This window comes from Larus michahellis, chromosome 5 (genome assembly GCF_964199755.1).
Source record: "Larus michahellis chromosome 5, bLarMic1.1, whole genome shotgun sequence".
Taxonomy (NCBI): domain Eukaryota; kingdom Metazoa; phylum Chordata; class Aves; order Charadriiformes; family Laridae; genus Larus; species Larus michahellis.
In genome coordinates, this window is record NC_133900.1 from 16334756 (window position 1) to 16362257 (window position 27502).

The window sequence follows — 27502 nt, forward strand, 5'->3', positions numbered from 1 at the left end:
CACTGAGGTTTCACCTGCAGGTCCTGCGTGTAGTCCATCTATATCTGAACAGGTATTTCAGGAAAAATCTTTGATCTTGCTATCAATGGCTGCTTGAAGGTGCTTTGAAATTAACAAACTAATGGTAATCCAGTTCCAGGATGCCTTGCTGTTAAGACTGTCAGTCATCTTTGGAACACCAGGAGCATCGGGCCTCTGCAGCCTGCACTCCCACTGGCTACATTGTAGCTCCATAAAAGTGGGGTTTTACTGAGGACACCAAATCCCAGACTGAGACTTTTCATTATTCAGGGAAGAATAAGTAGGACTGACGCCAATTGTATTTAATTACAACTGAAGCTACTCCTCAGTTAGCTTCCACCTTCATGAAGGTATGATGAAGTAATTCTGGTTTCTGTCTAATGTAGTGCTCATTACCTGTGTAGCAAAAGGTAAAGTCTCATCTATTCTAACTTGCCTTAAAGCTCTTCCACATGAAGAGGCGCAAGTTTCAGCTTTGACAAGACTGGATGCACTCTACCAACCCTTTTCCTTTTTTCTTTAGCCACAAGAGAAAAATATACAGAATTGTAAGATTCATGGGTGAAAATACAAAGTGAGTCAGGAACTGGAATCTTGCTAAAAATAGATTAATAAACTCAGGTTTACTGTTAATACTTGCTAATTACATCTAGTCTTTCAGACACTTCAGCTATGTAGAAACAATTTAAGATGATGGCAACCCCTACTACTTTGTCACCTTTTGACTACAGATAGTTATGAGACGTTTTAGGGTTTACAAATGTTAAACCAAACTAATCGAGACAAATAAAAAGTTTTTATTTAGTGTAAAGTCAGAAATACAACATCTTTAAAATGTTCATAAGTTAAATGAAGGCCACAGTAGTGGGATGTAAAATGGTCTATAGCTGAAATGACTATTATATATACACCGACAGATAAAATATCACTACCCAGTCTTACAATACAAAATCATGATTTTAAGATTACTTGATCTTGGGGAATTGCTGAAGTGTAACAAGCGCATGCTCTGTTACCACTTGATCTCCTACAATGCAGATGGAGATGTGCAGTGACATGGTTTTAAAGCTAGGATGGCTGTAATGCAATGCAATCTTTAGAAGTCGCGTGCTTAGTGTGATTGTTTTTCATTTTAATGCTCAAACCCTGGACTAACCATGTGATCTACTCTACCTTCTAGCATTTCTTGGATAAATCTAGAGTTCCAGGTAGGCAGTAAAGTGAGAGAGTAGTTCATAGAAGATTAAAAATAAATTTTGATGTTTACAGGACCCCATGACACAGATGGTATCAGCCATTTGTGCCTTGGTGGGTAAAACTTGTTTTCATCATCAGGTTTCTTGACTCAAACTTCTAAACAGCCCTCAGACCGAACCATTGGTGCTTTGTTTGCAATCATTTGACTTTGCTGATGTTCCAGTGAGTGCTGTACAGCCCTCTTAAATGGGAAGAAATGGGAGACCTTGCCTTCCGGGTGGGGAAACCTCACAATGCCAGCTTACACTTGAGACACAGCAGTGCTTAGCTGCCAAGGAACTTGGGGTTTGAGAGGGATTTTATCCACTCATTCAGTTCCTGCAGCTTTATTTTATAGAGTTCATCACAGCAAGGCTGAAAGAGATTCTTGAACTAGTGCTTTCCTTTTGTTAAAAGGTAAAGTACAATGGCTTCGCTACTGAAGAGAGAGAACTCAGTTCTAGGTAATGTCCATAAATAAGTCTGCAGTGCTGCTGTATGGCAAGATGAAAGAGATGCAACTGAGTACTGCTAAAAGTTACAGTGTTTGTATTTCAGCTTCTGCTCTCCCTTAATACTGATTATGTTAGACGTCACCTCTGGGAAGTGCTCAGACCCATAATCTGGGCTGAGCTCCTTTACAAAACCTGCTAACAAACAGCCAAGCCAGTGAAAAAAAACAGGATGCCTTGACACGAGGCATTGCTCAGAGCAGCAAAGATCTGAAAGGCAAAAGCCACCTTTGTTCCACTGCAGTCTTCTGCCTTAGATGTTTCTGTGCAGTGCCTCAAGAGGTACTTCACAAGCGCAGGCTGTGGGGCAGGAAAACAGTTGCTCTAAGGCCTGAAGCAAAGACAAGTTTGGCACTTCGGGAGGAAAATAAAAGGTGGCGAGGAAAGACTTGTTCTCGGTTCCTCACTGCAGATTGTTCACAATGAGCATGAGGAACACTGTTGACCACCTGTTTCTGTAAAGCTTATTACTCAGGATTTTATAAATAAAAACTCTTCATCACACAACTGAAAAACTTCGGGAAGACCATACCTCATGATGCTGTGCCTGATCGTTCTCTGAGGAACCTGGGAAGTGAGAATAGTCTGAAGCGTACATCTTACAAACTACAAACACTCTGATACTGCATCAGTTTGGTATTTCCCTGATGTAAGTTCCTTGATCCTCTTCCCTTACCCTCCCCCTTCCCAAAAAATTTTAAGTGTTTTTCTGTACTCAAGCCCTGCAAATAATGTCATACTGTTACTGCTTCATAGAAATTCTTAACTGGTTTATAGCCTTTTGTTTAAAAGTTGCTTTGCAGAGCTATGGAAAGAACTATATAGTAATCTAAATATATTTGAGGTGAAAAAGGTGATGATATTAGACTTTGAATATTTTTCTTAAATGAGGTTTCAACACAATATTATAACTGTATTATTTTGCAAGTCAAGAGTGCTACCCTAAGACCTCATAGAGCGCCAACAAACTTTTGTTTAACCTGACAAACTGAATTCAATTTTTAACAAGATATGCCCATTTTTAAAACAAGTATGAAAGTTTAGTAAGTCTCTACACTACATTTGCACATTCCTTAATCTTAACAATACACAAACTTATGTCTCCTGTTCATGATAATGTTCTTAATTCTGTTTATCACCAAAGTTTATACTCTTCAGGTATCCAGTAAAGCCACAAACTAAGGTATTTTAGCTCATGTAGCTTATGTCAATTAAAACAAAAAAAGACAGCAGCAATACAATGACATCATCTGTGAGTCAACCCTTACTTCCTTTTGCTTTTTGTGTCAGTTGTTTGGAAAACACTAGACGCTGACATCAGATTTTCTATATACTGTCCAAGAACTTGGTTTTCTGATTTCAGTTTCAAGTTTTCTTCCTTAACAGCATCTACTCGTGCTGAGAGATCTGCAAAGGTGATAGTACAAGAAAAATATTAGACACTATTGCATGCAATAACAAATATGTTCTATGTGCCTACATCAAACTATTCACACTTTTAATGTGGGAAACATTGCCGTAAGGTATTATCTTATAAAACACTCTGCTACTCGCACCTTTTCTTTTAAAGACCATTTTTCTCTATTATTTTGTAGTACAGTATTTTGACAAACTTGTTAAACAAACCTACTGTTAGTCTGTATCCTTAGTCTTTTATTGAATTTTTTTGGATTAGGCTATTGCAAACTAAACTACTTGGTAATGAGCAGGCTCAAAGGTGTATTTCAACTAATGAGCCTGGGGAAGTTAACTGTATCGCCCCTTCTGCTTGAAGTGTATTATGAGAGTCAAGCGCACATTATGTTGCTTAAAGAGGAAAAAAATTAACAGTTCTGAGACCTTGCTTATGTACCTTCAGCTGCATAAGTGACATACTTCTGGACACTTTGACTAAGGTAGGGCAGAACAGTAAAGTCTCTTCTTTTGCTTATGACTCTCTGCTTGTAAAAAAATCTGAGGTGTCAAACTGCTAACCTTCAAGCGTGTGCTGCAGTTCCAAAACTTGATTAATAAGCCGTGTTTTCTCTTCTAATTCCACCTGATTCTCAGCCTCAACAGCTGCAAAAAATCATGAGAGTTTTAGTGCAACCTTTGTTAACAGCTGGAAATTATATTAAGTAGAAAAAAATAACAAGAACGTTAAGAACTTATACCATCCATGTCGGCGTTCATCATTGCAGAACAGGCTCTTTCCGCTTTTGAGGAGAGTTTTCCTGAGAGATGCTCTGCTTAAGGAGGGGGGAAAAAAAAAGAGAACACTGAGGCAGCTGTTAGTGAAACTGCCTTTATATTTGGATTTTTAGATGCATTTTTCTAATTGGTGTTGAAAAGCCAGCACTGAAGCCTAAGCCAGAACAACGGGGTTTTTTTAGTGTTCATCAATTATTTTTGGTATCTGAAGATAATTCTTCAGGTATCTATGCTTCAGTTTACAAAGACAGCTGATCTAGATGACTCCCTAACGTATAAAATAACCGATTTTACACGTTGCCGCCTTCTAGCCACCGATCCTTCTGGAATTGGCTATTAAAGCCCACCCGCCTCCGCCGCTGTCCGGGGCCCTGGGCCTGCAGGGCCGGGCCTGTTTGCTCCGGCTCCACTCGCGCCGAGCCGAGCCCCCCCCGCCTCGCCCCGCATCCCCGCCGCAGGGACGGTGAACGGCAGCGCCGCAGGGCCCTTCCCCGCAGGACCCTCCGCCGGGCCCGCTGCCGAGGCCAACAGCATCCTCTCCGAGGCCCGCCCTCCCCGCCGCGACGCCTCACCTGCCGCCGCCCCGGCCCCGGCCCGCTCCTCGCTCTGCGCCTGCGCCGACCTCCCCGGCCGCGGGCCCTGCGCGCGCAGCGGGCTGCCCTAGCCAATGGGCGGGCCGAGGGGCGGGGCGGGGCCCCGGCGTGCGGCTGAGGGCGGGCTGAGGGCGGGCTGAGGGCGGGCTGAGGGCGGGCTGAGGGCGGGCTGAGGGCGGGCGGGAGAAGCGGTCGCAGCCCAGACCTTGTCCGCCTCACGGGCGGGTTTAGTCCCCTTAAATCCCACCGAGTTGCGGGTAAAATAATGGAAGTGACTAGTAAGTACGCGATTAAATGAATATCAGTGTTTTCCTCACAAACTCGTTTCGCGCTCGTTTCCTAGGGCAGGTGTTTAGAGCGGTGGTCCTCAACCCTGAGTCGTGTTCAGGAGAAGTTAAGAAAAGGCAGGTGTTCCCCAGCACCTAACTCCTTCAGGTTTAGGAAGGCTGGCATAAGCCTGAGGAACCTCTTTCTTCACCGAAAGGGTTATCAAGCATTGGAACAGGCTGCCCAGGGAAGTGGTGGAGTTGCCATCCCTGGAGGTATTTAAAAGACAGGTAGATGTGGTGCTGAGGGACGTGGTTTAGTGGTGGTTTTGGCATGTTAGGTTGATGCTTGGGCTCTGTTTTCTCTGAGGCTAGAAGGTCTCTTCCAACCTAGGTGATTCTATGATTCTAACCTCAAGAGAAAACCAAGCGTGCCTGTGGCTGTGAGTGACCCTCTGGTGCTGGTATGTGGAGCTTCCACTCTGGCAGATCGATAATCCTTCTGCACAGCAGTGTCAAGGCTAAGAAACCTGTGATTTAGCTCCTTTCTTCTGGATCTGACAGCATTATAGATCATATCACGTGGAAACCCAAGTAACTTCATAGTAAGTCTCATCTAGTAGCTCAGTAGCTCCAGACCACCACTCCTCTTTCTGTGTTCTTTCCCTGGTTCCCTAGAGGGAATAACCCTTGCTGCACAGGGTGATTCCTCCCTTTGGACCTCATAGGACAGTCTACAAGCCACAGTAAAGACAACACACAGGACCTGAGCTAATTTTAGTGGCTTTACTGAAATGCCTGCACTGTATGATTTGTAGTTTTATAGGTACTATGTTGCATGGACCATATGTTGCAGTGAATTATATCCATACCATATCCGTATGTTGCAGGAATACCTCCAAAATAAATAATTTGCTGCTGCGGAGATACTCAGGAAGATAAAGGCATTTGGGAAATGTGCCCTCTACTGTATTTTTTTAATACACTTCAGAAGGTATGTATTTCTGATATCTACATGTTCTGGGTGCCTCCACAATATTATTAACATTGTGTTAATAACTTTTTTAACCTCCCAATCACATAAATTCAGAGTAGACTGAATGCTGTTCCAGTTATGAAAACATATTTTAGAGTCTTGCAGTCTGTTTGTACTGGAAAATGAGTCTGTCAATTTCAGTTCCATTAGCTGGTTTACTTAAAAGTATATCACCTTCTCTACAAAAGGCATTTTTAACCCAGTAATCCTGCTTAATTCTTGCAAGCTGTCCTCTCAGGTAGTAGCTGGGTTTTAGGAGCTTGTTCGTAACTCCCCTTGATTGCTGTTTTTAAAATGACAGGTGCTTGTCACTCTGTTGTGATCTTGCTGCACTCGCTATGTGGCAAGCCTGGTAATCAACAGGTTCTCATAATTCTTTTTAGCAAGACAGTCTCCAGTACTTCAATTAATGAAAAAATGTGGCCAGAGTCTGCAGGTGGATACAGATGTATGGAGAGCTTGCTTACCTGGTAAAGAACTTGCTGTGTTTTATACTATAAGAGGAGAAAAAAAATATTGTGGGCTAATCTTGGGGAAATGCACCTCTCTGCTGCAGAAATTCCACTTTGCTCACTGTGTTACGTTTGCAGTTTATTGTCTAAACTGCCCCAAAATGAGCAAAGTGGTAAAATCCTTGATATTGAGTTATGGGACAGAATGGAAACCAGGCATATTGGCTCCTATGCTGTCGTAGCCAAACAAGAGTTGGTGGTTTACCTACTGTTTCCATTTTCAGTATGCATACTGTTGAGGGTTCGTTCTACTTCACATGGTTGTGGTTTCTGACTGTAGTATTTTCTTTTCATTCTTAACTTGGAAATTTGGGCTTGAGCACCAGGCTGAAACTCCTTTTCAGAAGTTAACCTGTGTGGGAGGTTTTTTGGTTTTCCTTTAGAGACAATTGTCTTTATCTGAGCCTCCACTGTTAGCATGGCAGAGAGGCTGTCAGCAGAGAACAGATGGCGCCTTTAGTCTAGTGCTGTGTGTTACTAGGTTAGTGTTAAAGAGTTGCACAGATGCTTCTTTAGGTTTGTACCGCAGTACACTCAGACATAGTGGATCTCACACAATGCATCTTCCTACTGTTAAGTGCTTAATATGAATCCCTTTACCCTAGTATCTGAGACAGTACGACTGGCCCATGCTCTTGGGCCCCAGCATTTAGAAGCTGTTTCTGTGTGACCTGGCTATGGTCTGCACAGACCAGGGACGAAGACTGCTGGCTTGATGCTGCTGGGTGCAAACTCCACAGAGAGGATGCCTATGCCTAGCTCATCTTGCTTTCCCTTAAAAAGGTTTGCCTTCCTAACCCTCCCTCTATTTTCCAGTGCAAAGAAGTCAACCCCAGGATTCTAAATACCTGATGCGTTACCAGATTTAAACACACAAACAAACAAAAAAACCAAAGCCCAACACATTACAGAAAAAAGCCCACAGCCCAAAGTATTTTTCATGAGAAATCAACCAAACCAACAGAAGCTTAGAATATCCCATGACTTACCTATTTGCTTTTCAAATTCCTTACCTCACCTGTCTTGCATTGGGTAATACATCATCAATGAAATTTGTTGTGCACTTTAAATTTGAAGCTTTAGGGATTTACAGTATATCCCAAACAATAAGATTCCTTTTATAATTGTAGGATGTGTCTCAGGGAAGGCATACCTATGTATGTGTGTAGAGTACCAATATTACCTTGCATTTTAGGAGTGTGCTTGGTGTCCCCTTTGACTGGAGGAGGCCGATTCAAGCCCTTGTATAACAATTCTTGCTTTTATCAGCCTGTAGTATTTTGTTAACTCTTGTGTTAGAAAGTGTCATTTCTTTGTTCTTTAAGTTGTTAGCAGGGCAAGTCTTGTCTGGGAACTGTTCCTAGGAGAACCTCAAACAATCTGTCCTCAGGGATCTGGCAGCATTTGCTTCTCTGTGGTTTCCCCACTCACTGGAAGGGGCAAAATTAATGGGGTAAACATGTAAGTGTGAGCAAATCGGTCAAGTTCACTATGTGGCTGTTTACTTTGAGCATTTGGAATATGCAGCACAAGGCTGAGAGACTAGGTACAAACTGTTCACAGAGCTTTTTTTTAAGTTTTGTTTACAAAGTTATGCTCCCTACTTTAGAGAACATATACCTTATCAAGAAAATTAAATAAAATCAATATCAATAAAATTAAATATGCCGCTCCTGGGGAGCAGCATAACAACTCTGCACTTCAAAAAGAAGAAATAGGAGGATTCTCTTTATTACTAGAAATACTTGGACACTGCCCTAAGTAATGTTCTGCTGTTCGGTTTATTAAACTGTTTTTACACTACACACTAGATTACTCTCTTCAGGTAAGTGGATTTTCTGACTGAAGAGTTATGAAGAGAGTTTGTAATTTTTAGCAGCGTGTCAGAGCTCCTGAAGTCAAAACTTGACTTGGATGTAACTAAGAACAGGTGCTAATCCCTTTCTTTCTTACTAATTCGTTTTGTATTTTCGAAGGCATTTGGTTAAAGCAGGGGAGGCATTCGTAATATTGTCATGTATATTAAATTTATAGGAACAAGTTTCACTTTACAATTGCAATTATCTATACTTACTTGTATTCTAAGTTCTGATTAAGCTTTCCTAAAACTAGCTGACGTTGCTGGCAAAAGGAATTAATTTATTCAGTTTCACTGAAAGAGCATTTTTTGCTCAAAATAGCAACAATCTCCCTAGGATATAAAGCATCATTAATAGTTTACCTGAATGCATATACGTATACAGTTACCAAACTACAGGAGATAATTTTATTGCTCTGGACTTAGACTCTAAGCGATTGCTGCTAATGACAAACAGTTTCAGACGTTTTATTTCTCAAACTCTGGTGTACCTCCTGTTTTTTCCGTGGTACACAGTACAAACCAACAAGCCTTTCACTTCCTTTTTGGCAACGTTACAGGCGCTAGAGGCGCCTGCGTAAGCTGACTGATGACAGAGGGTTCACTGTTCACCACTAGAATAGAAATGTATTCTCCTTTTCACTAACAGAAGAAGGTATTGTGCATATTTCTGAGATGAGTTTGCTATTCGAACTGTACTGTTTTCTCCTTTAGCTAATTATTGCCACAAAGAAAAAGACAAAAAGGAATACAAATGGCTTAATTCTTTTTCCTTGCAATACTAACTCGCAAGACCCTTTACATCAAATCTTCATCATTTTGTTTCTCTGTGGAAATGACAGACTTGGAGAAGCTTTTTTTCAAGTAATGTTGCTTTACACCAGAATTCTTTGCAATTATTGTTACTCTTTCTGAGTAACATAAAAGGGCTTTTGTAGCCTTGTGCACATCCTTATGCAAATTTACAATTACAGACTTCTGTCAAATGCAGAATTTGAGTAGTTCTTAGTGTCGTGGTTTGGGCTGGACTGGCCACTGTTTCCAACCAAATCAAACTACACAAAATGAGCAGCTATTTTGGCTTACATTGGTTTAACTATTGTTTGTGTCCTTATTTATTGTGTGTTATTTGGTGCCTTAAGTCCTGAATGAGAATGGGACCTCATCAGATGACATAACCTGTGAGTGTACAGTTGGGGAAAAACATCCAGTCTCTTTAGAAAGTCTACAAAAAGAAAGCCTTAGAAAGTCATATTTTCTCTTTAACCCTAAAGAGGCCTGTCCTCTAACAGAAATGCATCCTATCTTTTGCAGGATTGTGCAGGAGTGCAAATGTTCTCATTTCTTCTCTGATTCCACAAAAATGCATTTTTAAATAGACTGAGCAACTGAACACTTTGCAGCTTTAGGCTGTGAATACCAACATACATGACATAATGTTGGCCTGTTAACAGTTTGATCCTCCTTGTAATCATCAGCTCTAGGTTTGCCACCAAATTTTGTGGAAGGACTTTTTAGCGAGATTCCATAAAGCTTTACTGGTAACTTAATAAGATGAAAAACTGTTTTGCCTTCCTGTAAGTTAGGCCTAAGCATTTAGAGGTTTACATCTGCTTTTTAAAAGCAGGGGTTTACATGAGAAATGCAGTCCTTAACGTTGGCTTTGTAGAAAGCATATTTGAAAAGAGAGTAAGAGAATTTCTAGGGTCTTTACAATGAAGAAAGAGAGCCTTGATTTACTTTTCATCAGAAGAACAATACAGAAATTTTTGCAGCTGTTGGCCATCATCTCACTGTTTTGTTTAATTTTTGGTTTAATTTCCTCTGTATTTGTGTTTGAGAGGTAATTTTTTTGAGGGAACTTTATGAAGCGCTATGAATTTCTAAATTAAAAGGTATTTCTTTCACTAAAGGTGAAAATACTTCACGAATGTTGTTAATGAATCCTTGATTTCATACACTTATGATATTACTATTAAAATACTTATTGAGCAGTTTCTATCTTGCTACCATTTTGTGTTCATCTTGATTTACACGGAATTGATTTTTTTAATACCTGCGTACTTAACAAATAGAGAAACATTGCTGTTTTGAAAGAGCAATAGCTCATATTAAATATTCATTCATTGCAGTCAGTTAATCAGGCTCAGTAACGCCTGTTGCTTTAGCACAAAGGCTTTTCACAGTAGTAAAGAAATTTTGATATGAAGACTGTATTCTGATTATGCTTTAGATTTTACATACATATAGCATGTTGTTCTACTTGTCTGTTTAGTATCTTTTCCAGTATTTTAAGAAATAGGAGGAAAAGCTTATACAATTACAAATGTACTAGAGGTCATTAAAACCAGTGTATTCTTGTGACCCCACTTAAAATTTCATTATGGGACACTTGCTAAAACATCAGGTCATCCTCAGGCAAAGTCCACTTATGATCTGTCCAGTTTCCTTATTCCTCACTTGAACTTGCTGTCGTCCATCCTAAGGAATCTTTTTCTCTCTAACCATCTAAATCTTTTCTGTTATCCTCCCTGCTCTTCTGGAATTGATGTTCTCCAGCCTTACAGTTACAGCTATAAGGCCCATTCTGTTTGTTAGCTTCTGTGCTCGAGTTACTGTAATTAGTCTTCACTTCAGCTGGGACAGATAAGGAAGACTCTTTCCTACAAACTATATGATAGTCTCTTCCTATTGTAGGTTAGGAATTTTCTTATACCTTTCTCTTTAGCCTCCAGCTGTTGCTCTCCGGCAGAAGAAATGGATCAGGGTTATGATGTTCATCATGAATCTTACTGTATTCTCCCTCTATGTCTTCAATCTAAAAGCTTGCCTGAAGATGTCATGTATTTTCAGGTACTTTGAATTTCTCTCTCTGATTCTGACTGACTGTCCCCACGTCTTCACTACTAGGGAAAAAGCTCTGATATTGGTTGCAGATCTTGTATAAAGAAGCCTTGTTTATGGTCCTCTTTGTGTTGCGAATATGATCTTTCTCTGACCTTGGGCGCGTTAACTGCAGTCAAAGAGTCCAGTAAATGTGAAGTGTTTCGTTTCTAAGGTGCAGTAGAGTCTTATTTGTACTGTTGCTGAGCAGCTACTTTTATATCAGTAACATCTGTCAGGGCTTGGCATTGGTGAGTATACTTTGGTATCTAGTATCAGTTGGTGCTTGAATGTGAGCGCTTTTAACTTTGTGCTTCTGTTTTCTCATGTGTATTAACATTTTCCAAGCTGCAAGGGTGCTGAGGTTAGAGTAGTAGAGGAGGCTAGTGCATTTTTGCCTTTTAAAGAAAGCAACTTGATATCTTCCAAAAGACTAATCAAGCAATACGGCAAAAACATCCATCCAGTATTGTGGAGTCATCACAGCTAACCCAGCTACTTCTGGATGCCTTGCAAAGACTAGACAATCTTGCCACTGTGTGCTGCCCCTCATCTGTTCTTGACATGTCATCAGCTGTCCAGCCAGTCACGAAACAGGGTCATAGGATACCTTTTTCCATACTGTTGTACACCTTGCTACAGGGAAAGAGTGAGATTCAGTGTCAGGAGAACCCTCCATTACTGCACAACTTGGACCAAAGTCTGCCAGTTTATCTTGCTGTAAATAGCTCAGGTCAACCACATCTTGATGTTATTAGGCTATATGCTGTATAAACAAAGTGCATTCAAATATTTGGTTCAGCGCCATCACACTACTATGAAATTGCTAGAAAAATGTATTCTAAAAATAAGATCAACCCCACGGTTTGTTTTTTTTTTTGTATAGGAGGTAAAGATAGCATGTACAATGACATTCTTTATGCTAAAAAAAAGGGGGAGTGGGAAATTAGACTTGTATAAAATTCATTAATAAGCAAACCATATTTCTCGCTAGGTTAAATTAGCACAGCTCTACGGTGGCCATGCTGACATGATCAAGTTGGTACTCTGGCCACACCTTTCTAAATAATTTATTGTCAATTCTTATTAACTCACTTCATATTTCCATACATAGAACTATCCTACTTCCCATTGAAGATTATTTTTATTCCATAAGATAGAAGGGGAGTGGGGGGAGGGCAGGCAGTCTTTGCTTTTGTAGTTTCTTTTAAAACAATTAAGTGCTTAATAGTGGGGATTTAAATGGATCAGCTTATTTCCATTACCAATTAATTTGCATCACTTCTTGTGAGCTCTCACTAGAGTATGTAAAAAAGATTATTGTTCCATATTTGGGAGGAAAGGCCAGCATTATCTGTATTTTCTTTGATAGTAGTAACTACTGAGTTAACATTTTTGTAACTTTTTCTTTCTAAACAGTGAAAGGCTATGTGTGCTCAGATGACAAATGTATATTCCCATATGCTATTATGTGAAAACTGTGGTAGCTTCCATACCCCCAAAATCTCAATTTGTAACTATTTACAAGGCTTATTCAACTACGCAACTAGAAAAGTTTACTTGAGGGCTTTCACTAAAAATACTTTATACCTGGTAATTAGGATCTACAGAATCATGTGCTCACGCAGTACTATTATTCAGCCCATGGAATTTGTATTGTATCAGTAGATTACTGTAGTTTCTTACCTGAATCATCTGCCAAGGAAATGTTGGTGAAAGTGTCATCCTCCTCATCCAGGCGTAACTCCATTTTCCTTCCTTTTTTCAAAGTTTTTTGAGACGTGCATTAAGCGTGGCAATTGTCAGCCATTTTTCAGCAGGCATGTGACTTCTCTAGTTAAATCTTTAATGAGTCCAACACACAGGTGTTATCGGATACTGTTGGCAACTACCCACGTCTTACTCTGTGTGGTGTCTCATCTGAACCTTGAGCTCTTTTCCGGAAATTGTTAATCTAGAAGGTTTCTGAGTTCTAACTGCTTTGTCAGATACATGCTGAGCAAACACTGCTATTGCGGGTTCTTTCTGTGAAAGAACTGTGTATTCACACTAGTTGCGTTTTTGTTGTTCTTGATTTTTCTCTAGGGCTGTGTATAGTTTTTTGTTGGAGGGTTTTTTTTGATAGAGGAAAGAGGGAAAGTAACTTTAGTGTTCAAAAAATGTTACTTACAGTCCAAGCAAATGCAATAGACAGATTTGGGAGTAGCAAAGTTAAAATGTAATCTTTAAATACTTAGGAATGTGAGTAATTTTACTTACATGAACAGTTGCATCTAAACCAATCAGGTAATGTGAACAAGTGAAGTTCTATAAGTGAGCATGTGACAGTCTGTGATAGTAGATGGGCGGAAGGAAATCGAGTTCAAAGAAAACCCCACTTTAGTCTTCTTGGTTTGCTTCTTGAAGAAAATTAGACATAGTTTGAACATATAAACTAGAAATTCACCTCAAACTACTTACCTCTTTGGAAATAGCTTTCTTTTGTACTTCTGGATTAGAATGTTTTCTTGCAATAATTTAAAAGTTTAAATGGCCCTGGTCTTGATTAAAGACAGTGAATAGTGGAACCACTTCTTTTTCAGGGGATTGCATGTTCAGAATCTACCCATTTTTAATTTGTATTCAGAAAAAGGCTGTAAGTTTAGGATGCTGACAAATAATTTTTTCTTAATTGTAATTAGGAACCTCTCTGAAGTCTCACTAAAAATTGAATCTTAGTTTTGTGAAGCACTGTCCAGCTATAGAATGAGATAATTCTCAGAATTTACAGTTCACCTTTCACCCTTTTGGACATAATCTTGATTTGGACTCCTGAGACAGCCTCTATGTACAAAGGTAAACGCACGTAACTTGGCAGGACAAAGGGCCTAAGACACTAAGCATCAGAATTGGTGCAGCTTACAGAAATGATAAATGTAATGCTGCTATTTAGTTTTTTCTTCTTATCCTTTAACTGCTTAGTTTTTATTTTAGCTTTTCGGTTGGTGTCAGTGAAGGTACTCACAGCTGCCTTCAGAGATTAATGAAAACCAAGCACATCTTGCATTTTCAGAATTGTGCTGAGAGTTACTCATTTTTGCTTTGCATTGATCAGAACCAGTCCAAAATTTACCTTATTGGTCTTGAGTAGTCTGTGTAAAGAGACCTACTGGTTTCATTCCAAATTCTTGAGTATCACAAGGTGTGTCTGGATCAGTTGGGTTTTTTAATTCTTTCAATGATGCAACAGCACGCTTCAAAGCTCTCATGATGATAATAATAATAATAAAGTTAGAAAACTTTTTGATCTTCTGTCTTTATTATGTCTTTTATTGTTCTCAGACATGTTATGTACAGTAGAAGCATTTCAACAACTCAGTTTGGAAAGGCAGATCCTAAAAACACATGCACTTATATAATCTGTTACCTCCGAATTTTGTAAAACCGTATGTGCTTGTGGAAGTATGGGTTTTATCTTGTCTGAACTGTATAGCCCTCATCTAAAAGCTTTAATTAACTTTTCTTGCCTGTGTCAATATTGTTCTATTATATTGGCCATATGGGTTCCCTCTGGTAGATACAATTTCCATGTAAATTATTAGCTGGTTTTAGACAGACTCTCACAGTAGCCTAGTGAATATGGATGTTGTGCAGTTGTTACTCATGTTTAGATCAAAGCCATTAGTGAAAGTGATGCAGAGTAAAAGCTGTATTTTAATATGAGCCAGCAAGAAAGACTCCTCAGGGTGCAGAAGAATATGATTCAGGGAGGAGTTTGTCTGCCTCATGTGAGATGTACTGATCCCTGCAACTTCTGGAGTCAGGCCTTTCTGCCAAGTGCATTCCACACTGTGTGGCACCAAAGAGCAGGTTACCCGAGGAGTTATTCTTCCTACCCTACAGAGCCAAGACTCAAAGGCTCTCTGCAAGTGTTTCAGAGCTCATTAAAACTCCCTTTGAAAGAAAGGCCTTTGGACAGATTGCTTGCTTTGTTTTCTTAGTCAGTGCCTCTGCTTCTGAAGGAGGAGAGAGCAGAAAGTATGTGTTTGGGTGTATGTATCTAGTTGTATGCATGTGTGTATAAACTAAGACCAAGGTGGGACCCTGGAGCTGCACTTTTTTGCAGAAGGCCTTGGCTTTTTATGAGGACCTGGGAATCAGTTAGATTTGTGGGAGACATACACAGTTTATTCATGGAAATGGAGACTCATTTACCAACAGAGAGGAATGGGGTTTAACTAAGAGGACTTTACAGACATGATCTTGTTTCTTTCTTGCCCGAAATTTTTTTCATATTTAAACATACACCCATGTTCTCTAATTTTAAAGGCGCTGTAGAATTATATCTGTAGCTTGCTTGTTTTTGTGAGTGCTGTGGTGAGAAACATTTTCTTTGATGGTGACCTGATATTTTATTAGTGAAATAAGGTTTTTGGGTAGGAGGTGCCATTTAAATATAAAGTAGAAGTGCCCATTTCTTGCTATCACCATGTTTGTTTTATAAGGAAGAATATAAAGGAGTAGCAGCAGACAGAGGAACTCTGACCAGCTTAAAAGCAAGCTGTGTAATGGAATTAACTGTCAGACCACAATGAGTTTAGCTATTTCCATGTGTGAATTATTTTCACTGGAGTAATGGACATTAATGTAAAAGTTAATTTGGTTATAAAATATCAGCTCATCTTTCTGAGGGTTTCATTACTAAACTGAACAGGGGTTGTGGCATACCTAGCACCTAGTACCTGGCTGCCTTTTAAAATAGGTGGCATAAACTGTCAGAGGAGGTTGAGGGTAGGGGAAGTGTGGGGACAACCTCTCCTTCAGCCACTCCTCTGAGCCCTTTGTTTGACTTCATAGCAATAGCATCAGTTGATGTAGCCATATACTAGCCTAGTTTTGATGAGTATTGGTACAAGCACATTAGCAGATCGCTGTCTAGATATGATGGTCATGAAAGCAGTAGATAAATACCCAAGAACATCTTCAGGTTTGGTGCTGAAATGATTCTCCAAGCTCAGGATTTTGCAGTCTGTCAGGCAACTTTGTGTCAAGTACACAAATACAGGAGGGTTTAGGTCCTTAGCTTTAAAACACCATAGCTAAACCTGCCTGGTAATAGGTTCACATTTTTATTACTGTAAGTATCATGTAACTATTTCCTAATTAAAATGATTTAATGGTGACCTGAAAAGGAAGTTGGCTCAGAGTTAAGTACAGATGTATGGAACGTTTTAGCTAAACCGCAGCATGTGCTGTGACTCCTATTTATACCAACACTGTAACAGTGCTTATAGCGTGGTTGAGGCAGACTTCAATACCACTAATTTTTTGCAGGGTTCAGCCTTGCGCTTACGAACTGAGCTACATCATCAAAACATTCAACAGCCCTTTTCACCTGCTTCCCTTGTTTCCTGTTACTGTGCTAATTTGTTATCTCTGGGAGTCCACAGCTGCAGTGCCTTTTGGAAACATTTTTCAGTGGCTCTATTTCAAATATTTTTGTAACTTGGAAAGGCAAGAGGGAAGAGTGGGGTCGGGGACAGGAGGTTAGTCAGTTGAGAGACATTTTTGCTGTCTGCATCACCCGTCAAAACCTCACTGACCCCTTGTTCCAAAGGTGTAATTGTATAGAGATGCCTGCTGTTGCTCTGATACTTTCTGAGTATCAATAATAGAAAAGATTTTTTTTTTTAAAGTCAGAGAAACACTCAAGTAGAAGAAGGTTTCTGTTGATTTCAGAGAATACTGGGACAGTCAGGGTATTCTGGGTAGGTTAGATCCTTATTGCAACACAGGTGTAATGGCTGATCTTCCATCAGGTTGCATTGTACAATCTTAATGCATTCATCTGCTTTTCTTATGCAGTGGTTTGATGAAGAGTCCAATTTGAAGACAAGTTTTGTAAACGTGGATGTATATGATATAAGCAATGCAGTATATAAAGTAAGCCACTAAAGATTTCAAATAGGAAAACTATGTTTTGCATTCTTAGGAGATATCGTATCCTTCTGCTTTTAGTCAGCACATTTAAAAACAAAATCAAAAATATTCCTTTTGATTTCTATTTTTTTCAAGTAAGACAATAAGCTCTGAGTAAAGAGTAGAATCCATCTCTGACTGTACAATTGGGTAATATACATTTCTGTACATTTGCTGGTACTTTCCAGCATACAACAAAGTGTTTAGAATTATTTTCTTACACAAAACATTAAAAAATGCATCCGATGTATCAGTTTCACACTGTATATAAAACGCAGCGTTTAAAAAATATGTGTGCCTTGTTAGGAAATGACAGCTGCCAGTGTATTTCTGTTTTAATGAACTTCGACAGAAAGGAACTGTGGCACGTGTTTAGTTCATGCTAATAAAGCAGTAATCATACTACTAAATTCGTAGGATGTTCCAAGCTAGTCTGACTGACACTGTATGACAGTAACCTACTTGCAGAACAACAGTTTACTAAGGTGGTGACAGAAGTGTATTAAATGTGTCATTCACAGATTTAACCTGTAAACTGAAGTGTATTTATACTTGTCAGTAAGTATCCTAGGTGTATACTCTCTCTCCATTCCCACCTGCTTCCCTCCTCGCTCACCACTTAGCAGTTTAAGATACTTACAAGCCATGTTGTGGCTGAGATAGTCTTGTAAGTTTTGAGGTACACTTCGAGGGCATGTTATGCAAATGAGCATCATTATTTGCAAATGCTGCTTCTGAAACTGCATCCAAACTGGTCACCTGGAAACCATCCACAACGATGGCCCACTTGCATTCATAGCCACTCACTTATTATGTTTAATTTTGATAAATGCATACATGTTGTTCTTTTCTGCATGAGTAATTTTTTTTAAATTTGTATCTGCTGTCTGAAAATGAATGACTTGTTCATAACATCTGGTACATATGTCTTAAAATAGACCCACTTTGCTTCACACTTGTCCATTCTACTCTCAGATTTCCTGTCATGCATCTGTCTAGACTTGGAGAACATTTGCCCGCTAAATTAAAAAAAATAAAAAAAATCTACTGCTTCAGACTACTTCAAATACTTCTTAAAGTTTAATTCCATTATGATTCCTGTAAAACCAAACTGACTGGGCAACGGGTGAGCCTATCTATATTTTACTAGTGTGTCCTCTTCCATTTCCTGCTCCTTTTTCTTCCATCTGATACATCTCATAATTCTTAACTAGGTGACTCGGCATGTGCAGCATGCAGCAGAACAGGACTCTTCACCGGATTTTGGAATGATCAACCTGCTTTTTCCCTTTGAATGATAGCCCATTCTACTTCACTCCATTGATCTATAATTCTAGAGATGGCAGTAATTCAGGAACAGTGTTGGCTCAAGTAATTTCTACATCTCTAATAATTTTTCATTGTGTTCATTAGAGATACTAGGAAATTATTGGTTAGTTTACTGGAGAGTGCCAGTATAGAAACTGACAAGACACTGAAGACACTGCTTTTTATTTTATTGCTCTAAAGTCATACTAAATGTTTCCTCCGCTTCTTTGTAATACAGAGATGCAGAGAGTTCAGTAGTGCATGTCCTGTCCCAGGGTACGTGTTCCTTATGCCTTTGACAGTGTTCTCTAATGTGTCTGACCATTAGCATCCTTCTAAAGTGAGCGTGACCAGTCAGAAGATAGGAACAACTTCTTTTTGGTCCTTCATGGAGCCTTCCAGGTCTGTAACCAGCTAACCTGTGTGTTTCTTCTGTTCCACGGTGCAGTTAAATGCAAAACACTTCAGATTTTAAATGTGTAGTCATTAAAATTGTCATTGCTAAATGGATGGGGGATGTATTGCTAAATGGATGGGGGATGTTTAATCCAATCAAGGTTTGCTGATTACAACCAATTAAATTCATACAATACTAATAGATTTTACTTTGCAAGAGGATAGCAAAAACACATGGATCTCAATGCAGCCATAGAAACTTCCTGCACGACAGTTCAGGTGCTGAGACAGTACTTAAGCAGTCTATCTCTAGCGACACAGACTTCAGTGATGGCTTCAGAATTACTGCTAGCTTCAGGAGCAGATTAAGTTGGCTTTCGCGAGTCCTGTGCTGCAGTGGCAAGGCTGAGACTGGTACACAGTCCAACAATGTGTCATCCCACTGGCTCTGCTGTATCTTCTCTCTGAATCTTAGCACTTCAGAGGGGAAAAAACAGGGGACATATTTTCAAGTATTTTGCCATTTCAATCTTTTTTTGAAAAATCAAATGTGATCTCTTTGCGGCCTGAATTCTGCCTACCTTGGGCTTGATCAACTTCATTGCAAGCACTCTGACTGGGATGCTGGCTGTTGCTGCAGGCTCTGAAAGAGGGTCATGCAGAACTGCATATTCTGGGCACCAAGGGAGTTTTTCTTTCACACGGTATTTTAGCTTGTTCATAGCTCTGTAATATGCAACTGGTGAAGAGGACTGGGTCCAGAGTACCAGGCAGAATTCCAAAACCTGGATTTATTAGCTAAAACAGATTTGGCGTTTGTCAGTTTCTCTGCTGCTGCCTGCCTCATGGTCTGTCACCTGTCTGAAACACTCCCCAAAGTGCCTAAACAGGCCGCTGCCCCTTGCCTACTGAGCTGCCAGTGGAGCACTCTGCAGAATAAGGTGTCAGTCAGTCAGTAGTCAGACACTAAAAGGCTGACAATGAGAAGGACAAAGTCTATACATGTTCTTGGTTTTCTTTTTCAAAGTCACATACTTTAACAAATATTACTGACATTTGCATACGGATGCCCCATTTGAAGATTGTGGATTTCCTGTTGTCACATACCTGGTTTCTAGAACTCTAAGGTTATTATACGCTACTCACAGAAATCCCCAGTGGAATGCAATCATATGACATGTTTGCTCAATCATTTTTGTCTTGCTTATTCTTGGACGCTGTCTATTTAAGCTGCAGCTATGCTGGCTTTTCTTTAGTACAAGTCTCCTGGAAGGTCATTGCTGATGGCATCTGTGGCCGAAGCTAGTCTGGAGAGATGAATTATTTAAGGTGACTAATGCTTTTAATGGACTTGATGATCAATAATGCTTATAATAATAATACGATAGCAGAGAGAGACCTCATGTATGAAAAACTAGTTTCTGGAGGAGGAAGGGATCTTTGGGGACTTTTTTGCCCCCATAAAATGGGCTATTTCTCAGTTACTTTAATAGAATTGTGCCCAGATCTTAGTTTTATCATGAGTCTTACAATAGTTGGTGTTTCCTTAAAAAAAAAAACAAACCTGAAATTATGTGAGAATCTTTTTTTATTATTATTTTTAAAATGCAGGACTTGTAATAAGGAATGAAAAGATTAAAAGAACTATACCTGTGAACCCTGGCAGAAGCTGAACACAAATGAGAAGCATTAAGGAAAATGTATTAAGGAAAAATTCTATTACTTTAAATCTAATTCCTTGAGTCACAACGCTTAAATGGTGGAGGACTGACTTTGTTCCTGTATCTCGCTTTATACAAATGTTTTATCAAGGTGTGTTTTTTTTTTTTTTACTTAGAAGCTTAAAAATTTTTTTGAGACTGTGGAAGTGGTTGTTACAAGATATTATATCTTACACTTGTGTTTGAGTGGCCTCCCTTGCCAACTTTCCTGGGTGGGAATCATGTCACATTGTAGTGAAGGCTTCCAGTTTTGGTTTGGGAAAGCTGAAAGTAGAAGGGGAAAAGAGAAAACAGAAAGTGTGTAGTGAACAAACTCATTTTCCAAGCCAAGTAAACTATTTAAGAAGGAAAGAATGAAGCCGTGACAGTAATGCCAAACCCAAAGATTCAAAAATGCTACTCTGTAAAGGGTTCAGCCTCAAAAAATAATAAATGTTGGGATTCTTTTATTAGCCTTTGCATTCTTTAGCCATGAGCATTAATGCTTCTAACATCTCTTCAGGCCCATGCAAATCTTTTGGGGGTTTTTTGGAGAGCATCAAAGCTCATGTTATGAAAGTATATCAGTTCAAGAGCTGAGACTGGAAGAAATACACCATTATGTTAATACAGTCTAGGATAAAATTGTGAGAGTTGTAAAGATACCTCATTTAATAAGAACCAGCTGCAAACCCATGCAATAGTAGCAGTACATATTGTATGTGAATGTCTGTTATCAAAAAATGCTCCAAAAGCCAAGACAGAAAAGTTGCTCTCAGACATTGCAAGTGTAGTGATGGAATTATTTGGCATTGGCCAAAAAATAGACCAGGCGAAGCAGTAAGAAGTCTTCCTCTGCTGTGGCCCAGCTGAAGTTTCTGTATAATGTGGGATGGACCTGAAAGCTGTTCTCTCACAGCAAAAAGCCAGGGACAATGGCAGTAACATAGCTGTTAGCTTCCCCTGGTGTCAGGTCTCCTCTCCTTCACTTGAGGAAATGCAGTTTTAGCCACTGAGGGAAATCTGACCTTTAATGCAGTTTTGCAGGATTAATCAGAGAAGAGCTTTGTACCTACCCAAAAACAAGGCAGCCCTCAACACCCCTGTCTTAGGGAAGAATATTTCCCTAGACTAAAGCAAAGCCGTGACATCTCTTTTTCCCTTCCTTGCCTCATCCTGCTGCACACTTTTATCCTCAGTATCCCAGCTTCATGCTTCCTTCCCAACCCTGCTCCATCCCTCTTCTGTGTAGCTTTACCTTTTCTTGCCTTCTCAGCCCTCTTTATTTGATCCTGTTTCTGTCATAAGTCACTTAGTGCGATTCCTGACGCCTGCTGAGTTCTGTCAGGGCCAGTATAGTAGGCTGCCTCCTGCAGGGGCAAATTACTATTATTATTTGATGGGCCGTAGCTCACCTCTGTGCTGTGGTTCACAGCTCCCTACTCTTTGATCATAAAGATAAGGCAAGAGTCTAGTACCTGCTCCAGGGGAGAAGGGATGGGTGGGAAATCTGGCTTGAACTTTAGGAAAATTATAATGAACAACTTATCATGGAATGATGTCTTCATAGTGGAAAATGAAGAATTGCTTTGTAATTATATTATCATGAGTTTTGTCCTTGGGGAATGAAGTGCAGTAACTTCAGAGCTGGCATCCAGTGGAACAATTTCAGACAGAAAGTGAAGACTGACTCAGCTTGTACAAGAAATTAATGGATAAACAGCTTTCCTAAGCTCCATGTATTCTTTGTTAAAAAGACTTATTAGTTCTTTACATCCAGATAGTGTATGAAGAGCCAGATCCTAAGATGCCTACTCAGTCCCACTTAAGCAACCTCTCAGAATGTGAGTCTTAACAGTACTTTTGTCATTAGTCAGATAAAACTGTCAGAGAGTGTATTTGCCTTACAAAGGGGAAAAGAAACATGTTTTATCTTAATACTCTTTTCATAGAAGGTCCCCTTCATCTTTGACTTTCCCAATAGACTTCAGTCCCTTTCCTTGTACTAGTTCCCAGTGGAGCGGTAGTTCCACGCTCCAGCAACGTTCTGAATCAACAGACAGTCTTCAGTGATAAGTTTGACATTCATTAATGCTAATTATTCATGCTCTGTGTGTCGTATACTTTGCATGTGTATGGAAACCAGATCTCTACAGCTATTTTGTTTTATTAGCTGAGAGTGCTACCTATGTTTCCTAAAATCTGTTGCTGTGTATGCAAATTATCCTCTCTACTGAAAGTAGACATTGCCAATCCATTTTGTAATGTCCCTAAGTAAGTGTCCAGAAGTGCCCATTGTCATTGAGATTGGGGATGGTTCCAGGGATTACTGCATAAAGTGTTAAATCTAATAAATATTCCCATCTCCAGGTCCACAGCAAACATGGCATGAGATGCGTGGTTTTTGAGGATATCTTTTAGATAAGATTTTAAACCATGATTATTTTTTTTCGCTAAATTTTGATCACTGATAGTTGCTCTGATTTCTAATTTGGTTAAATATTGTTTATCTAGCTTCCATCTTTCACCTGATTTTTAATGACCTTACACAAGCTGTATTTATTTACATCTAGAAATAGCAGGTAAAAATTCTGTTTTGCTATGTGACTTACTTTTCTCTTCAGGTATGTCTACAACTTTGTAAAAATTATTAAAATGGTTCTGTTTCTTACAGAAGCAAACCAGCAATCTTTCTCACCTTTTGCTTTAAACTACAGTACAATTGTACTCTAGTATTTCAGAACAAAATGTGGCCCATGGTTTGCAAGGTCTCTTCCACGATGGACCTTATATAGGAATCAGCTAAAGGATGCGATACCAGGCTTCACTCCTCCAGAAGAGATTCTCCTGCTATATTCTAAACTGAAGAGCATTGATGTCTGATCCAAAGGAGGGCAGTGTTTTCTTTTTTTTTAAAGGGAAGTGTTTCTTTCAGCTTGTTTGAAAAAGAAGTTTGATTGAGGGACTTTTCAACTTCTTTTTTTAATTGAAGTTGCTGTGACAGTTGTTGCTTGCGTCAGCAGAGAGCATGGTCAGTTTCCAATTACCAGCGACTAATGGAGAAATACATTTTACTGAATCATTGCCCTGATACAGTGTCATTGATTTTAAATTATGGATGAGTCAATGAGTATTTTCATATGCTCACAGAGCAGTTCACAAAGGTGAGTTAAGCTAACACATTCTGCAATGTAGTTGTGGTGTGCTAGGAATGCATCTACAATCAGGTACTACAGACTAGTTTGGAAAGTCCAAGGGTAGTTCAGTTGCATTTCATTCTGCTAAATATACCTAATATTTATGTAAAGTTTTTGTAAGCGTTATCAATTTTTAAATTTTATTTTTACAAAACACATTTCTGAGTAGAATAGAGAGTAGAACTAAACAAATCTGTAAAAGTTCCTGGCTTTGGAGGGAACGTTTGCCCTATTCTAGGCGTGCCAGAGTAATAAAAATCAACAATGAATTCTTACACATGCAAACCAAGGAAGTCAAACCTCAGCATTTCTACTTCTGCTTTTTGTTGCTGTTCACCCCTAATTTTAGCACTTTTATGCTGTGAATCTAGTATCCACAGCACACATCCGTAATACCAGTTTTGTGTGATGAGGCTCAAGTAAACAATGCAATTGTCAACTGTGCACACAGCTTTGAAAAGTTAGGCCTTGGGATAGATGAATAAATAATAGGAATTCAAGCTCTTTTAGTGGCTAAGCAATAAGCGTAGCAACTAAGAAGGTGTTACTCTAACGATGGAGACAAAAAGCTGAGTTCCTGTGTAAAGCCATGGTTGTTTACCTGCTGTAGTGCACTAGTGTCACTGAGTCACATCAAGACCATGGGTTACTCACAAAACGTAATTTAGTGGAGATGCACACACTTTCTCCCTCTTTCTGTCTCAGTGTGTATATTGAGGCAAAGCATTCAACATCCAACAACTCATTGTCTTTATATCCATACTCACGGTAAGACCGTTACAGTTGCAGATAGGTCATCACTGTTTGGTCCTACCAGATGACTACATACAGGAGTCTCACTGTGGTGCAGACTTGAGGCAACCCTCCAGTTATTTTTCAGTAGCTCAAGCATGTGTCCATTTGTTAAATATGGGGATAAATAAAGTACAAATCTCTTAAATGCCATGATTCTAACAAAGTTTTCCTGTCACCTTTTTTAGGATGCCATGCAGTTTTTTCTGTATATGCCGACAGTTATACTGTATGGAGATTCACTAGCTAGATATTATGTGTAATGTGGCGATACTACTTATCTTTTAGAAATAATCTTAGTGATATTTGGAGCCCTAGAGTACTTTGGGATAGTATAGTTAAAAAGAGTACTTTTTACAACTTTCTTCCTTTTCTGGAAAAGCAGTAGTATGATAAAGTTAATATTATATCTGATAAGAGCATGTTCAGAACAGAGCTCAGTAACCTGACTGATTATGTTAGAGAGCCAACCTTTCCAACTCAGCACAGTAGCTCAGTAAGAGAAAGGCATGCTGAAGAATACTGGATACTTCCACTTGCTCTCTGTCACATGAGAATAGGCCATGGCAAGGGAAAACTAGTGAGAGGTAGGGAGAACAGTCATGACATGTCTTGGAAAGATAGGCAACATCTCATATAAGAAAAAAAAGAAGAATGCTGACGTTACCAAGGGATTTGAAAAGATCTCATGTGCATTTACAGAACATTGGAAAAATTTCTGTGATGGGAGACTTTTGATTTGTAGGTCTTCCAAAGCTTATTGATAAATGTTTCAGTTGATTTTGAATTGATTCCTGAACTAATGCACCTTGGTAGATAAGATGTGAAGTCATGGGCAAAGGGATATGCTTAGCAGCTGGCTGATTTCTTCCTGTAGCAAAAGATAAATCTGATGAATAAAGAACACTGGCAATATTAAAAAATTGCATAAACTTTAAAGAACATTGGAAACATGCAAGAATATGTAGTCATTCAGCATGCTTTCTTTTGAGCATAAGTCAAGCATAAATAGTCAAGAGACAGTCATGAATGCTCTTTGTACAAAAGAGCTCTTTCCAGAGTAGGCTTTTGAATGGAACTGTGGAAATAATGAGTAGCAAATTCTGTATGAATGTTTAAAAACAAGTTTGGACATTTTATCTGTAGCTTTTATTTTGGTATTTTTCTAAATGTGCCCAAACTAGGTAGCTAAAAATCACAAAAAGGGGAAGCTGTGTCGTTATCACTGATGATCTCCCATACCTCAAACTATACCGGTTTTATTCATATTTCATCATTTTGTATGAGATGCTTTACAAAACAAGCTGATACCGTGGTCCCTGTTTAACAGAAAGGGATATAGAGAATGCCGCCTTTAGTTGAAGTCTAGTGGCAGAACTGGAAGCTTATCATGAGTTTCCCATGTTCTGGTCAGTACTAGATTCATTATGAAACACATCCTCAAAAGAAGTACTATTTATGAGGAGAGATTAGAGGGATTTTATGGCTTTACCTTAGCAAAGCCACATACTTCTGGATATTTGGACTAGGTAAGTAGCAAGGATGGAGAAGAGTTATATGGAGTGGTATGCTAGAAGTAAAGGAATGAAATTTAAAGGGGTAAATTTTAATCCAGTCAGGCTGTTTTGACTACAGAACAACTGTAGTCAGTTTATAACAAGTGTGTAAACCTGCTCAATCCCCAGAAACTCTGAGAACCAGGCTGGATAAAATGATAGGGAACGTGCTTTTGGGGAGAGCTGGACTGGGTTGTGTAACTTGCTGTTTTAAATTCATTGATGTGGAACAAAGAATAAAGAAAAGCTCTGCAGATGAACAGATGAGATGCTTACCTCAAATATTTGAACTCATGAGACACAGGGAAGAAAAAAAAAGTGTTTTTAATCCCCTGTACCACAGTTGCCTTCATAGTAAAATTTACCTCTGGATTTAATCTAGAGTGCAGTAATTTGTGAGGTTCTTGCTTACAATTGTGCCAACAGTGCTGACAAATTGCTTTTTCCTAATTTTTAACTCTAAAATATTTTTGGTTTATGACAAAATATATTTTTGAAGAACATTTTGCCAGAAATGCTAACTAGAAGTATTATGATGTCCTTTGGAAATGAGAAAGTGTACCAGCATAATTTACGTAAATGTAGTCCTCTTTACAAATATGACTTGACCTTACTGGCAGCTCCTCAGGCTCTGCCCTACAGTATTTTCTCAAAGAAAATCTGGCCCTCTTTAGTTTCATTATTGTCTATGTTATCTACCTGATCCTTAGCCACAGGTGGGGATTTCACTGTGTTTGATGCTGTACAAATACAGAACAAAAAGATCACTTCTCCAAAGAGGTTGCAATTAAGACAAACTAAAAAGAGGAGGAAACATGAGGAAACAGTGGGACAATGTTGGCAATATGCCAGGCAGTATTTTCAGCACACTGACAGTCAGTTTTTCTTTAGGGCATGAAGGTAAAGAGGGTTCTGAAGGGAATTGTGGAGAAAGATGGTAGGGTGATATTGCCAATATGTTGCAACTATCTTTAGGGATCTCCTAATCACCAGGGGAAGCAGGGGAACATAACGATTAGGCACGCAAGCTTGCATCACAGTGTGATCAGAATGGAGAATCTCAGTACGGCACAAGATGAGGGGGGAAGAGAACTGGGAAGCCTTAGGAATCAAAATGAGTGAGTTGACTTTGTAGTAGAGAAGCAGTTGCTGTTTGAAAACTGCAAGGAGAGATATGGCCCAGTCAAAAGAATGAACTAAGAGAAATCATCTTTTGCAGTAGTATTTTGAATTAAATGAGACAGACAAGATTGCATCTGTCAAGGCCAAAGAGAAGGATGTTGTGGTAATCAAGATGAGAATCAGAGTTTCAGCTGTGCAGATGGATAAGAAAAGTCATGGCTTAGATATGTTGTACAGCAAGAATGTACAAGATACCCAGGTAGTCTGTGCTGAACAAATTAACTTCTAATGGAAAGTGCGGGTCATCTGTCTCAAGCAGGTGTTTATTAAAACAGTTATCAAACTGTTCATTTGAGGGGAAGTGGG

The 27502-nt window shown here is 39.2% G+C and overlaps 1 protein-coding gene and 1 long non-coding RNA gene across 3 annotated transcripts in view; one reads left to right on the forward strand and one right to left on the reverse strand.

Moving 5' to 3' along the window:
• Positions 1 to 798: 798 nt before the first annotated feature.
• SCOC (short coiled-coil protein) lies at positions 799 to 4613 on the reverse strand. 2 transcript variants are annotated; one of them, XM_074588921.1, is made up of 4 exons: positions 4532 to 4613; positions 3923 to 3994; positions 3744 to 3827; positions 799 to 3176 (listed from the first exon to the last, which is right to left on the reverse strand). In XM_074588921.1, the coding sequence occupies exons 2-4, from the start codon at positions 3942 to 3944 to the stop codon at positions 3034 to 3036; spliced, it is 249 nt and encodes an 82-aa protein (XP_074445022.1). In that variant the 5' UTR covers positions 3945 to 3994; positions 4532 to 4613; the 3' UTR covers positions 799 to 3033. The 2 variants fall into 2 exon arrangements, with proteins under 2 accessions (XP_074445022.1, XP_074445023.1); XM_074588922.1 differs by having other exon boundaries at positions 3923 to 3997; positions 4532 to 4569.
• Positions 4614 to 4696: 83 nt separating this feature from the next.
• The window catches only part of LOC141743883 (uncharacterized), a 66441-nt gene continuing 43635 nt past the window's right edge, over positions 4697 to 27502 (forward strand). Inside the window, exons 1-2 of the long non-coding RNA XR_012587237.1 lie at positions 4697 to 4830; positions 5709 to 5812. This is a non-coding gene — a long non-coding RNA (uncharacterized LOC141743883). The remainder of the gene's footprint in view (positions 4831 to 5708; positions 5813 to 27502) is intronic.

What these genes read in the sequence shown, in the direction of transcription:
- SCOC (XM_074588921.1), bottom strand. Translation starts at nt 3,944, where the DNA reads ATGATGAACGCCGACATGGATG. An exon ending in GATGAACGCCGACATGGATG is followed by an intron (nt 3,828 to 3,922) that starts GTATAAGTTCTT and finishes GATTTTTTGCAG; the next exon opens with CTGTTGAGGCTGAGAATCAG. An exon ending in ACTGCAGCACACGCTTGAAG is followed by an intron (nt 3,177 to 3,743) that starts GTTAGCAGTTTG and finishes TCACCTTTGCAG; the next exon opens with ATCTCTCAGCACGAGTAGAT.